A 14,914-nucleotide genomic window follows, 5' to 3' on the forward strand; every position below is an offset into this window, starting at 1 on the left:
GGTCCGTATCAAACCCGAATCCCTAATGACTACGAGCCCAAAACTTGCTCAATATATAAATCATACAATAACATCAAAAAAAATCATACAATAACATCATACAAAATCATACAATGACATACAGTTTTTACTCATACAATACAATGGGTCGGCCTTGGTGCCTTTGGCTCACTTAAGGTGGTAAGAAAGACTCACCTCGCAGATACATGAAAAGCTAAAATGGCTCACTACTCTGATACCCACGCTATTGGTCACCTTTACGAATAATTGTAACCAAATCTTAGACTACCATTCAAATACCTAAAATATGCCTAGGTCAAAAACTAGTCAAAATCCAGGTCAAAGTCAACTGAGTCAACTGGGTTAACTTAGTCACTACATGGGGCGTACTTTGCAGTTGACCGATGATTGGGGAGCCGACCTCTTAAATGTAGCATACCCCTCGGTACGCCCAATGTACACGGATGCTCACCACCCCTCTTATTAAGTGCTTAATCTTTTAAGCACTTACGTCTAAATTTCAGATCTAGGCAATAAAAGATATTCTTAACCATAAAGTTTCCAACTTTATTGTTTAGCATGCCTATTAAGATCTTAACTCCATAAACCCTATTATCTTAACCCACGAAGACCATTTAGCACTTGCATTGAGAGAAACTAGTGACCAAAAACCCAAAATTATGACTTAACACCCCTCAAAACCTCTTAAAGGACAAATGAAATGCCTTGGAGTATCTTCTACTCACAATGACCAAATTTGGCACCAAAAAAGGAACAAATTTGAGCTAAAACTAGATCCATAAGATTTCTACACCAAGGTTGAAGGTTTTTACCTCCACAAGGTGCAAAAGGGGACAATATGTTGGATCCAAAGCCTAGAATGAAACACCGCCACATTAATGCTCTTCCTTCTACTCTAAAAGCTCTAAATGGCACCAAAAATGGCTCAACAAGCTTCACAATGCAGAAACACTCTTTAGGGTGTCGAAATGAGGAAGGACGCTGAAGATAAGAAAGTGCATGTGGCCATAAATGTGTTTAAATAGGATCAAAACCCTAAAATCTAGGGTTTGCACCCTGGCTGCATACACCCGGCATACTAGCGTACACACAACGTACTAATGCGATCCGGAGTACGCCCTGCATACGAAGGTGTACGCCCCACGTACTCCAGAAGACTCTAAAATTATGAAATTGCCACTGGGGACTAAACTTGCAAATAAAGCACAACTCAAGGGTTAAAATGAATACCTGAATAATAGGTGTTACATCTAATATCTTTCTTACATTGAGGTGAGTTTCCTTCACTGTACTTGTGGGTCGAAGACACAAATGTCGACCCACTGGATTGTGTATCCTAATATATTGGATTATGTTATGCTGGTTATATGATAAACTGGTAGATCTGTATGATTACCTGTGTTCACAGGTTATGTGTTAGACAGGTAGATCTTTATGATTACAGGTTATGTGTTAGACAGGTAGATCTTTATGATTACCTGTACTTGCTGGTTATTGATTGTTATTGTATATGTTGACATGTTATAGTTTGTTGGGTTGAGGTGGTCCTACTTTGTGTTGAAGGCCAATATACCCGGGGTGGTCCGGATAGGCTATGGCCTTACGACGCGGTCCAGATAGGCTATAGGCCTTGCGAGCGGGCCATCATGCTGAAGGCTCATGTATGCATGCTGTTATTTGTTTAGATGTGTGTTGTACTTTGGAGGAAGTCACTAAGCTTTAGCTTACAGTTTGAACTTTTGGTTTTAGGTACATTAGAGGACAGGGACAAGGCAAAGGCCTGACCATGCAAATCATCCTGAATTTTTTATAATTATGATTTTCGGATACTCTGATTCATGTTTATGACTTTTGGAAACTGTGTTTTGTAAACATTAATGGTTTTGGATTGGTTTCAGCAATGAAAAATTTTACCTTGATTTTTGGGATGTTACAGTTTACGTTTTTGTACTTTAATTTCGAAGTTTCCTTGTATGTTTTGTGTTTGTTGATAACACTATAAATAGTGCTATAACATAGATTATAGGAATCACATTTCGTAGAACTTTTATCTTGTACCCTGTAACCTTGCTTCCTTCCATACTTAATTGAGCTAAACTAGATTTATTTACATTAAGAAATCATAACTTGATTGGATTCTTGACTCTTCAATGGAGGATTGGTCAAATAGTTGGTAGAATATGCCATTATAACTGATAAGTGGAGCAAAATGTTATCTTTTGACGCCAAAAAGAAGTCAAGTACACATTATCATGACTACATGGTATATAGGCTATACCATGTTAGACTGTTTTTTTTTTTTTAAAAACAAGATACAATTTTGTTACCTTCCGATAACTTTTTTTTTCGTTGATGGTATTCTTAAAACATTATAAATAGTTGGTTACCCTTCTATGACATTAACCCTTTTGTTTAGAAACAATTATAGCCATTAAAGACAGAACTGTTACACCGAAGGGGTTTTTTGGTTCTATGAAGGGCTATGAGGATTAAAATCTATATAAATATGTAGTTACTCTTGATTTAATGGAACCGATCATGTTGTTGTAATGTTGTTGATTAATAAAGTTTTACATCTTTTACACAAATCAAGCCTACTAAACAATGTTCAAGAACCTATCAATACAGAAATTGTAAAGAAATATGTATATATTAGAGTGAAAAACATGAAAAAGGAAGAATGCGAAAGATAGGTATAGACAAAAAAAAAAAAAAAAGAAACATAGCCCTTCATATGTTCTTGAATATTGTTTACGGATGACATAAAAGGCCATGGATTTAACATCCTGGAACCTACGCTTACGGATGAAATCTATGTGCACCTATTTTAGGGTTTATACATATACTGTGTTGGGTTAATCGATTTATCACCAATCGAGTCTCAAAAACAGTTTTTAGTCCTAGGGGTAAACTTGGAAAGTTTCTTTTTATTAAGTTTATTCCTAGTTTTTGTGTTAGAGTCAAAATTATTATGTTTCTTGTATAAATATAGGTTTGTGTTTTATCTTATTTGTATTTAGAACTTGTTTTCTTAATAAAAAAATCTTAGGCACCAAGCAATTTGTCCCCTTCTTAACCCCTTGTTCCGTTTTCTTCTATTCCTTGTTTTTGTTTTTATTGTGTTTGAAGCATGACCTATTTTTCTCTCCTAATTCAGAATCTTGCATATCTTCATGCTTACCAACTTATTCATCTCGTTTTTTCGAACCATCTCAATTCTTGACCTTCCTAAACAACCGACCTCGGTCACAACCAAAGTCTTATATTAACCCCTTTTGAATGTTCACAACAACTGTAACATGTAACATGACATCTCGTTGGACACGTTCATTACCATCTTGACTTTTTTTTTGGATCCACGACCTCTTTCTCGACCACATCCAAAGCCACTTGACTTGAAATTCCACCGCCGTAATGTTCACATGGTATTGTTTCTTCATCCCATTCTTGTCTTGACAACCATACCTTTGTTGATCAATCCTATTCCAAGAGATTCTTCCACCAAATATCCTTGGTTCGACCATCTCCTATATGTCGTGTGCATCCATAACCGACTTAAATTTGACTGCCCACATGGGATAATTTGTTGGGGTTAAAAGTAGAACTTGATATGACATCAAATCTCCTAATGCTATCGAAATCCTATTCTCTTGTTGACAACCCCAACCTGTTTAATCAAACTTGTTCTGAGAGCACCTTTCCATCGATCAAGAAGACAAGGTCACGACCAGCTTTACCGTCTTCCGTCACACGCAAAAACGAACCAAATCAAAGCCACTTGCTTTGATGTCTTCCTATCTGTTTATCATGCATATCCGGTTAGTTTCTTGCTTTTGTGAGAACAAGCTCGAACAAAGAGAAATCATGGCTCCTAGCGACCTTCAACGGAACCGCTCTGATACCAAGTGTAGGATTTAAACTTGAAGAATCCCCTGTTATAAGAAATGAAGAAGACGGAAAACCGATCGAGAAATATCATATGAAGAAAATTGCTCTTTTTTAAAACTTCTGAAAAAAGCTCTCTTTATTAGAATTAGAGAACACTACAATATTTATAGTCCTAAGACTTACATAATACTTGTTAAGCAAGTATACAACTAAACACCTTCCTAGTTTAATTCAAAAACTCAAAATTGGTAGGGTTTTTTTTTTTTTTTTTTTTTTTTTCCAAAATACCCCTGGGTGCAATTTTGTCCCATATTCGGAATTATCCAACATACTGAAAACATCTGGTCTGAATTGAACTTCCTGGTGAAATAATTCATTACTTGCATGTAACGATTTGTTGTAGACTTTATTTAGTCTTTATATCTAGTGCCTTGTTAGGACCTTTTTTCATAATATTCTCATCGGTTTAAAAGAAAAAAAAACGCAGTGTTTTAAGTTTGACTAGTAGCACTCGTTGGAAAATCAGGAACAACTAAATTGCAATTTAACTTTTGTAATTAATATACATCACTAGACACAATCATTTAGGGGTGGCAAATCGGACCATTGTGTCGTGTTTTTGTCTGACACGACACGGCACGACAAAGTTTTATGTAACACGAACACGACACGACACGATGTCGTGTTTTTTCTAACTAACACGAAAACGAACCAATTAAAAAATGACAAACACGACACGACACGAAAAAACTAACATAATATAACAATTAGTGTATTTAATTAATATTTAATCATACATAACACCACAAACACGAGAAACACGAAAAACATGACAAATAAATGCTAAATCGTGTCAATATCGTGTCGAATTTATAACACGAACACGACATGACACGACATCGTGTTTTTTACACTTGACACGAACACGACACGAACACGAATTCGAATTTCAGTTTCGTCCCAATTTCGTTTCGTGTCGTGTATTTTTGTCGTGTCGTGTCCACAATTGTCACCCCTACAATCATTCAAAGACTAATATGATTGTCAATTGTATTTATGCACACACTTACTTAAATATATACATGCTATTCAATAATTATGGATCTTCCGTACCATGTTTGATGCGAAAGAAACACTACTTTTGCAAATGAAAGTGAACTTAACCACAATTCATCTTGAAATACATACATGTTGCACCTTAGATAACTGTTTCTTCTAATTGGTTGGCCCCACCAAGTACCTGTAATTTTATAAATGGATCTATGTATCACTTGATGATGTTACAGGAAGGACTTTCTTGTTTCTACGCATAATGGAAATTTCTGATGTGACAATAGCCGCTATAATAACAATCCCCATGAATATGAACAATCCAATAAAACTCTGAACATCAAGACTTTGTGGTGGGGCTTGATTAGGCTGTGATTTATCAGCTGGAGAGAACCCAAGATATTTTTCCTTCATTTTCATCATAGTTTCACTTTCTGTGACATTAATGACTCCCCTAGAAAAGTCCTGCAATAAAGGAGATCCACGTGGAAACGCCTGAGATATCAAACATGCCATGCAGTTAGGGAATTTATAACAGAGAAAATGATACAAATGCCCTATGAACTTTCTAGGGTTTATCCGTTCAGTCCCTAAAGTTTTTGTCGGACTTTATGGGTCCGTAAACTAGGATATGACATGCTCTTTTAGTCTATGTCAACCTATAATAGCCAATTCATTGACCTTTTACACAAAAAAAAAACTTACATTGTACCCCTATAAAGCTAAAAAAAATAAGTTTAGAGATCAATACGAATTGAGTGTGAATCGGCTTTAGAGGAAAATGAGAGTTTTTGTTTTTGTACGAATTGATCCCCAAACTTATTTTTTGGTTTTATAGGGGTATAATGTGAGTTTTTTGGTCTAAAAGTTCACTAAACCGGCTATTACAGGTTGATAGGGACTAAAAGAGCATGTCATATCCTAGTTTAGGGACCCATAAAGCCCGACAAAAACTTTAGGGACTCAATGAGTAAACCCTAAAAGTTCATAGGACATTTGAGCCATTTTCCCTTTATAATATGACGTTGTACTAATTCATGTGAAGTAATTCTTTTATATATCTTGTAGAAGACTAGTAAAATCACATGATCAGTAGATAAAATATAGTATGAGACTCACAAATGCAATTCCAGATTCCTGGTTTATTGGTCCAAACTTCATGTATTCAGAGCCATACTTAGCAAGAAAGAGTTCGATGTAGGGGAGCTCATCAACAATAGCACTTACACTGCCATTGGTCAAAGCACTTTTATAGTCTTCAACGCTTGTGAGAGGTATAAGCTGCTTGTCAGAACAATTGTATTTTTCGGTTATAAGATCTTTTAAAAAGGAACCATCTTGGTATCCAGCATTTTCGAAAGTTGGAGGCAATCTTGGACGTAGTTGATCTAGTGTTAACCATGAGGACAAAGTAGCAGTGAAAATTTGAATAACTATGAAAATCATACTTAGCCAGATCACAAGCACAACTTTGGAGCACTTATTTTTTATCTTTCCTGCAAAGATAAAATCCATAAATTATTTGCATAGAAATATAGCTTCCTTTCGTTAATTTGTTTCCTAACTATTCACGTGATATATATACTAGCTAACCTATATTTAATGAAATATGTGCTTTTAAAAACATTCTAAAAGAAAGAAAAAACTTGAATTCCATCATCATCAAAAACACATGATGACTAACCATTTATTTCACATTATTTTATATAGAATCCACAACAACTATTTGACATTTGAAAAGTAATTAAATTCTTGCTCAGAGTTTAAATTTCAATATATCTCAAAATAAATACCTTCATGGAAGAAGAATGTCGATATAGGAAACCAGATGACCATTATGAGTTGGGTATAGATTGGGCTTGAAAAACTAGGATTATTCTCCCGATATTCTAAAATTGCAAGTGCAACCCCAGTGAAGATACATACAGCAACGATTGTGATCCATAGTCTCCATGTAAAAGGTCTTAAGAAAGTCCATAGGGTTTGGTTCCATTCGTGGGCAGCATGCACAAGCACATAAACTTCAGAATTCAAATAGGGAATTGTAAAGTCAACAATTTGAGCTCTGTTACCCCGAATGGTTACATCACCTGCGACAGCTTCACAAGTCTGCAATATATAAAGTAAGAACTATTTCAGCCGATAATTATTTTGTAATTTACATACAACTCTACCATAGTTTTTCCTACAATATATTGAACTCAACAAAAGTTTAGTATAACATATTCCAACTTTATATTCAGTGAATTTTCTTATTTTATTTTTTTACATAAAAAAATATCGGTGGTCATTAAATTCCATATCCATTGAACATAACGCTGTATCCCACTATGGCTCATGTCCCCAATGGCTAAAAAAAACTCCCTATAAATACTCAATTATTTTAAAATTTACTTGTAAAGTCCTTTATGCTTTTGAAAAAACTCAATAGTGCCCCCAACTAAAGTAAAATGTTGAAATAGCCACCGACTATGATTGAATTTAATCAATTGGATGTCAAGTAGACATTAAAGGTCATTCAACTTTATCATTAAACTATGCATTGTGGGGGCTTACTTTTTGTTTTCGGGTTGCGTATGTTGAAGGTATGTATGAATTTTTAAAATGTGTGTGCATGGATATAAATATGTTCTGAAATTTTTTACCTTCCCTTCAATGTGCTCTAGAAGTTGATAATAGGTGCCATTACTTTTCCCCATGTCATCGACGAAAGGTCTGAAGATGGGTTGAACTGCATATGGTAATAAATTTAATGCATGGCAGAATATGGCAATCGAGAATCCACCTTCAACTTTTAATTTCTCATTCACTTTGACAAACTCAGTGAAGCCATCTTTCTTTGGCACCCATACTACTAATGTTGGACATGGACTTTTTAGTTTCTTGGACATATTCCATTGTGGCCCTATAATGTCTTTTTTTTTTTTTTTTTTTTTTTTTTTTTTTTTTTATTTGCAATCAACATAAAACCCTTCAGAATTGGTATGAATAAGAAAAAGAAAAATAAACTGTAACATTATATATAAAGAAGAATTGTATATACTTAATGTTATAATAACAATAACGACAACATCAATTACAAGTTTTTTTGTAGGAGATTTTGTACTTGATAGAATTGACTTAGCATTAGCTATTGGAAGTTGTCATTTGAGGATGGTTTTTCTAATAGGACTTAAAGTATGACACAGGATGTCACAGCTGACGTAAAGATATTGTTATCCTATTCGGAGTCAACTCGGATGATTTTTCTTTATTGTTGTCTATGTATGCAAGTAAACAGAAACATATTAAATAATAGATTCTTTATCAAGCTTTTGGTATTGTAATATTTTAGCTAATCTTTATTATCTTTTTAGTTAAAATAACCTATCCACCCAGGAAGCATTATATTTATTATATTTACAGAATTTTTGGCGTATTGGTTTTTGCTAGAGAACGAATTGCAATGGAAAGGTTAAACTTTTAAAAATTAAAAATCCTAGCTATATGAAGTTTCTGCATAGATTGATGGACCATGTAGTTTCTACATCCGATAATAATAACTTCAGAGAATGGTGTATCTATCATATTTCTAGTTTCCGAAAGAATCGTGAAACATCTATCTTAAACTCACACAACAACAGATATATAGCTGTTTTGAAAAAAAAACCTACCACAGATAAATGATGTGTGTAAACAATAAATTTCTTTCACACTTACAAGTGCATAGACATAGTTTAACATTATAAGCTGATAAAACTAATAATTTACACTAATAACTTCCTGAAAATAATTAAAAAGTTTACGCTTATGTATGTGTCAAACTAATAAACATGTAGATTGAAAATAGTTCGAACTTAAAGGCATGGGTATTTAGACAATTTATATATGCGCGCATTTAAATGTGAACAGTTTTTTTTTTTCTTTAACGGCATGTCATCCAAGGTTGAATTGAGTCTGTGGTGGGATTCGAAGTAGACATCTCTCGATTTTGGAGTCATTAATTAAATCCAAGTGATCACCAATATTTGGCCCTTTTAATGTTTATATGACCTTTTTAACAGGTCATGCACGTTTCAAAAAATAGTTGTACACTTGTACTCTACCAACAATTTGTTACCGCATATCTGTTCATTAATTACTGCAATTTTATAATTCTATGTTTTTTGAAATGTGTAAATTCGCATAAAAGGTGTATATATATAGAATTTATTTATCTAGACTATCACAAACATTTGTTAAATGTTAACAGCATACCTGCACATACATCTCCCTGTTCAGTATCACCTAGCTCCTGGATAGATCTTCTCCTGCGGCTAGATGTATCTTGGATGACTCTACTCATCACCCCTTTTCTCAATCCATGTTTTGAATATGCTAATTCCGGAGTAAAACGTTTTTCTGTTATTACTATAGATGCTTTCACAAAGTCAATCATGCAATAAATACCAAGCATGGCAGCTAAAAACACCATGGAAAGACTGCAGTTCTTATGCTCCATATTGTGCATGCAGTAATTGTATTTGTTGGACTTATGTTATATTATATAGAGATTGATGGCGGCTTCAAGTTTGTTGACATGTTAATTGTTAAAATCTTGAACATTCACAAGGTTTGAGAGAAGAAATTAAAGACAGTGATTTGTTGCAATATTTTAAGGCACAACTCTTTCCGAGCAAATTCCAGAATCCATGTCAACTTCAGATGAGTTATATTGTTGTTTGACTTATTTCCTTTGCCGATCAATCTAGTTTTCTCTCTACTTGCAAGTGAAGCAAGAAAATATGGACCGGTTCAACTGAAATATATAAAACAAAGACATTTATTATTGAATCTTTATTTTAAAGGGCAAACTATATTAAACATAAAAGGGACTAGCAATGGGCTAGAGAGGGGGGGGGGGGGGGTGGTACAGTGTGTTGGTGATTTGTTTCACTAATGTGATTTAATTGTAATGGGATTACTTTTGTTGACCAAAAGTGATCTTGATAAATATTAAACAAGTAAGGAAGGTGTGGAGTGCACACTTGAAGTTTATTCAAGATTAAAAGTACACTGTCATTTAGGGGCGAAGCCCCTGAACGAACGGGGGTCCGGGGGCAGCGCCCCTGGGAGCGGGGTCCAAGGGGCAGAGCCCCTGGCTGGGATCGAAGGATCCAGAAAAGCAACAAGGTCAGATTTCTGTTTTCATGCAGAATCCTAAATATATTCAGAATTATATTTCAATGATTTCTGAAGCATTTTATGTGCAGGATGATAAAGTTGCATGGTGGGTTGATTCGGGAGCAACAAGTCATGTTTGCAAAGATCTATATTGGTTCAAGAACTTTCAACCAATTGAAGATGGATCTGTTGTAAAGATGGGAAATGTTGCAACTGAACCAATCAAGGGCATATGATCTGTTTTACTTACTTTTACTTCTGGGAAATGTTTGTGTTTGAACAATGTTTTATATGTTCCAGGGATTTGTAAGAATCTCGTGTCTGAAATTGTATTAAATAATTGTGGTTACAAACAAGTGTTAGAAAGTGACAAGTATATCTTGTTAAGACATGGTTCTTTTATAGGATTTGGATATATATGTAATGGAATGATTAGGCTTAATATCCTTCTAGTGATAATTCTATTTGCATTGCTTCTAGTAGTAGTAACAATAATTTTCATAAATCTGAATTATGGCATGCTAGATTAGGACACATTATTCATTACAAGAGATTAAAAGACATGTCTAAAATGAGTTTAATTCCTGCTTTTGATATGAAAAATAATGAAAAATGTAAAACATGCATGCTAACTAAAATCACTAGACAACCTTTCAAAGATGTTGTTAGGGAAACCAAGGTCTTGGATCTTATACATAGTGATTTATGTGATTTCCATGCAACACCTTCCCTTGGAAACAAGAAGTATGTTGTTACTTTTATTGATGATGCATCTAGATATTGTTATATCTATTTGCTACATTCTAAGGATGAAGCACTTGATAAATTTAAAATTTATAAACAACAAGTTGAGCTTCATAAAAATGAATTAATAAAAGTATTGCGTACTGATAGAGGTGGTGAGTATTATGATCCAAATTATTTTGAATCAACTGGAATAATACATCAAACCACAGCTCCATATACACCACAACAAAATGGTGTAGCTAAAAGGAAGAATAAGACTTTGAAGGAAATGGTTAATTCCATGTTGTCATATTCTGGTTTAAATGAAGGGTTTTGGGGTGAGGCAATGTTAACTGCATGTTACATCTTGAATAGAACTCCAAATAAAAGGAGTAAGAATACTCCTTATGAACTTTGGTGTAAAAAGGTACCAAGTTTGAGTTATCTCAAAGTTTGGGGTTGTAGAGCAGTTGTAAGGCTCACTGAACCCAAAAGGAAAACATTGGGTGAGAGAGGTATAGATTGTATCTTTATTGGATATGCTGAGCATTCCAAAGCATATAGATTCTATGTTTTAGAATCTAATGACTATGTGTCTGTAAACACAGTGATAGAGTCAAGAGATGCTATCTTTGATGAATAAAGATTTACATCTATACCTAGACCAAGGGACATGATTCATCAATCTTCCAGCAAGAGTACTACTCAAGCTGAAGATGTTTCTGGTGGTGCAAGTTCTGTACCTGAACTTAGGAAAAACACTAGAGCTAGAAAAGCTAAGTCTTTTGGATCTGATTTTCAACTATATTTAGTTGAAGGAACAAAGAATGAGACTATTTCTCAACATCAATATTGTTTTAATATTGAAGAGGATCCAAAGACTTTCAGTGAAGCTATGGCTTCTAGGGATGTTCATTTCTGGAAAGAGGCAATTCATGATGAGATTGATTCTATCATGCATAACAATACTTGGGTTTTAGTTGATTTACCTCCTGGTTGCAAGGCATTAGGATGTAAATGGATCCTCAAAAGAAAAATGAAGGTGGACGGCATAATTGATAAGTATAAAGCCAGATTAGTTATCCAAGGCTTTAGACAAAAGGAAGGCATTGATTTCTTTGATATTTATGCTCCTGTTGCCATAATTTCTACTATTAGATTATTATTAGCTCTTGCAGCTATACATAATCTTGTGATTCACCAAATGGATGTGAAAACTACATTCTTGAATGGTGACTTGGATGAGGAAATATACATGAAACAACCTGAAGGGTTTGTGATGCCTGGAAATGAACACAAAGTGTGCAAGTTGAAGAAATCATTATATGGTTTGAAACAAGCACCAAAACAATGACATCAAAAGTTTGATGATGTTGTCTTGTCTAATGGTTTTGCATTAAACCAAGCTGACAAGTGTGTATATAGCAAATTTGATACTTCTGGTAAAGGATTCATGATTTGTTTATATGTAGATGATATGTTGATTTTTGGTACTGATTTAGAAGAAGTTGATAAAACCAAGAAATTCTTATCATCTAGTTTTGATATGAAAGACATGGGGGAGGCTGAGGTAATTCTTGGTATAAGAATTAGAAAAGGAAACAATGGGATTTCAATTTCTCAATCACATTATATTGAGAAGATATTGAAAAAGTTTAACTTTGAGAATTGTTCTCCTGTTAGCACTCTTATAGATCCTAGTCTTAAGCTTCTACCTAATAAAGGATCTCCAGTGTCTCAACTTGAATACTCAAGGGCTATTGGTTGTCTAATGTATGCCATGATTAGTACTAGGCCTGATATAGCATATGTTGTGGGAAGGCTTAGTAGATCTACTAGTAATCCTAGTTCACATCATTGGCAAGCTGTGAGTAGAGTATTCAAGTACTTGAAAAGGACCATGAATTATGGTTTAACTTATAGTGGATATCCTTCTGTTTTGGAAGGTTATTCAGATGCCAGCTGGATTAACAACTTAGAGGATCACTCCTCTACAAGTGGTTGGGTGTTTCTTCTTAGAGGAGGTGCCATTTCTTGGGCATCTAAGAAACAGACTTGTATTACTAACTCAACCATGGAGTCTGAGTTTGTTGCATTGTCTGCTGCTAGTAAAGAAGCTGAGTGGCTAAGGAATTTGATTTATGAAATTCCATTATGGCCCAAACCGATATCTACCATTTCTATCAGATGTGATAGTGCTGCAACCTTGGCTAAGGCTTATAGTCAAGTGTATAATGGAAAGTCTAGACATTTAGGTGTTAGACATAGCATGATTCGTGAGCTCATCATAACTGGTGTGATATCTGTGGAGTTTGTAAGAACTCGGTTGAATTTAGCCGATCATCTAACCAAAGGGTTAGCAAGAGATCTTGTGCACAAGGCGGCTGTAGGGATGGGTTTAAAGTCCACTTAAATCTTTTATATTGAGATACCCAATTCCCATCTAATGCAATATTAGATGTTGAATTCAATGTGGAAAGCTTGATATTTGAAGATTGGAACACATTTTATTATCATCCCAAGGTATGTGTTCAGTACTGCAAGTTAAGGAGGTTGAAATTTTATTTCTTAATAGTTCTTTGAAAAATTGCATTTGCAGGTGCAAGAACAAAAGAACTACCTATATAAGCATGAAGTTTAGCTGCTTCAAGAAGTTGAGACTTGAGTTTGATATGCTTATTCAAGGATGGGACACAAGCTAGTGAAATATAGTGTCAAGCTAGAACTTAGAGAATGTAAATTGTTGTGTATATTATCTTCATGTATTCACTTAGAATAGAAAGGTTTCAATCCTTAGTGCACCCTAATATTCGAATATTTTGAATGAATAATATACTAATGTGAAATTCAATCGTCACGATATTTCATTTATGCATCAGTTTTTTGTTATGTTTTTGTTTTAAATTAATCAAGATTACACTTAAATGGGGGAGGTTTGTTGGTGATTTGTTTCACTAATGTGATTTAAGTGTAATGGGATTACTTTTGTTGACCAAAAGTGATCTTGATAAATATTAAACAAGTAAGGAAGGTGTGGAGTGCACACTTGTTTGAGTTTATTCAACATTAAAAGTAGACTGTCATTTAGGGGCAAAGCCCCTGAACGAACGGGGGTCCGGGGGCAGCGCCCCTGGGAGCGGGGTCCAAGGGGCAGCAGCCCCTGGCTGGAATCGAAGGATCCAGAAAAGCAACAAGGTCAGATTTCTGTTTTCATGCAGAATCCTAAATATATTCAGAATTATATTTTTGTGATTTCTGAAGCATTTTATGTGCAGGATGATAAAGTTGCATGGTGGGTTGATTCGGGAGCAACAAGTCATGTTTGCAAAGATCTATATTGGTTCAAAAACTTTCAACCAATTGAAGATGGATCTGTTGTGAAGATGGGAAATGTTGCAACTAAACCAATCAAGGGCATAGGATCTGTTTTACTTACTTTTACTTCTGGGAAATGTTTGTGTTTGAACAATGTTTTATATGTTCCACGGATTCGTAAGAATCTCGTGTCTAAAATTTTATTAAATAATTGTGGTTACAAACAAGTGTTAGAAAGTGAATTGGTATATTTGACCCGTTTTTGACTTGGTATTAATTCTTATAGAAAACCCGGATTTATGACAGTTTTTGACTTGGTATTAATTCTTATAGAAAATGCATCAGAAATCCAAATCTAGAATATTTGACCCGTTTTTGACTTGGTATTAAATCTTATAGAAAACCTGGATTTATGACAGTTTGTTGACTATTGCCAAACTGTTTTATGACAGTTTTGACAGTTTTCAGACAAAGAAGGTATTTAACCTATTTTGGTCAATTTTTTCTGGTACTAACGAAAATTCATATACTCATTCTCTGTTCTTTTCTCTTATGAGTCTTATCCAATCAAAGATTAGGGAGTACCACCCAATACTTTGATCTGATAGTGAAATCACAATTCTCAGAATTTCCAAGGCTATTTTATCCATATTATCTTACACAGTGCCGAGGTTCAAGCCTTGGATAGATTACACAACCTAAGGTCCCAATTGAACTTTCTACCATATCTACAACGACATCTAATAGTGCAGCACGCCATGCACCTCCAAAA

The 14,914-nt window shown here is 34.6% G+C and overlaps 1 protein-coding gene across 3 annotated transcripts; it reads right to left on the reverse strand.

The window, feature by feature from the left end:
• Window positions 1-4,663: 4,663 nt before the first annotated feature.
• On the reverse strand, window positions 4,664-9,546 carry LOC111879566 (glutamate receptor 3.1). Of its 3 annotated transcripts, none has more exons than XM_042896649.2 (5): window positions 9,196-9,546; window positions 7,605-7,690; window positions 6,753-7,068; window positions 6,079-6,455; window positions 4,664-5,454 (listed from the first exon to the last, which is right to left on the reverse strand). In XM_042896649.2, the coding sequence occupies exons 1-5, from the start codon at window positions 9,446-9,448 to the stop codon at window positions 5,170-5,172; spliced, it is 1,317 nt and encodes a 438-aa protein (XP_042752583.1). In that variant the 5' UTR covers window positions 9,449-9,546; the 3' UTR covers window positions 4,664-5,169. The 3 variants fall into 3 exon arrangements, with proteins under 3 accessions (XP_042752583.1, XP_042752582.1, XP_023731800.1); XM_042896648.2 differs by having other exon boundaries at window positions 4,664-5,424; window positions 7,605-7,873; window positions 9,196-9,545; XM_023876032.3 differs by having other exon boundaries at window positions 7,605-7,873; window positions 9,196-9,537.
• Between the last annotated feature and the right edge of the window lie 5,368 nt (window positions 9,547-14,914).

Source organism: Lactuca sativa, chromosome 7 (assembly GCF_002870075.4).
Source record: "Lactuca sativa cultivar Salinas chromosome 7, Lsat_Salinas_v11, whole genome shotgun sequence".
NCBI lineage: Eukaryota > Viridiplantae > Streptophyta > Magnoliopsida > Asterales > Asteraceae > Lactuca > Lactuca sativa.

Bases quoted from the DNA above. Each gene is read 5' to 3' on its own strand.
- LOC111879566 (XM_023876032.3), bottom strand. From the start codon at position 9,448: ATGCACAATATGGAGCATAAGAACTGCAGTCTTTCCATGGTGTTTTTA. The intron at 7,874-9,195 runs GTATGCTGTTAA...AAAAAAAAAAAG, and splicing joins ACAGGGAGATGTATGTGCAG to ACATTATAGGGCCACAATGG. The intron at 7,069-7,604 runs GTAAAAAATTTC...TATATATTGCAG, and splicing joins TAGAGCACATTGAAGGGAAG to ACTTGTGAAGCTGTCGCAGG.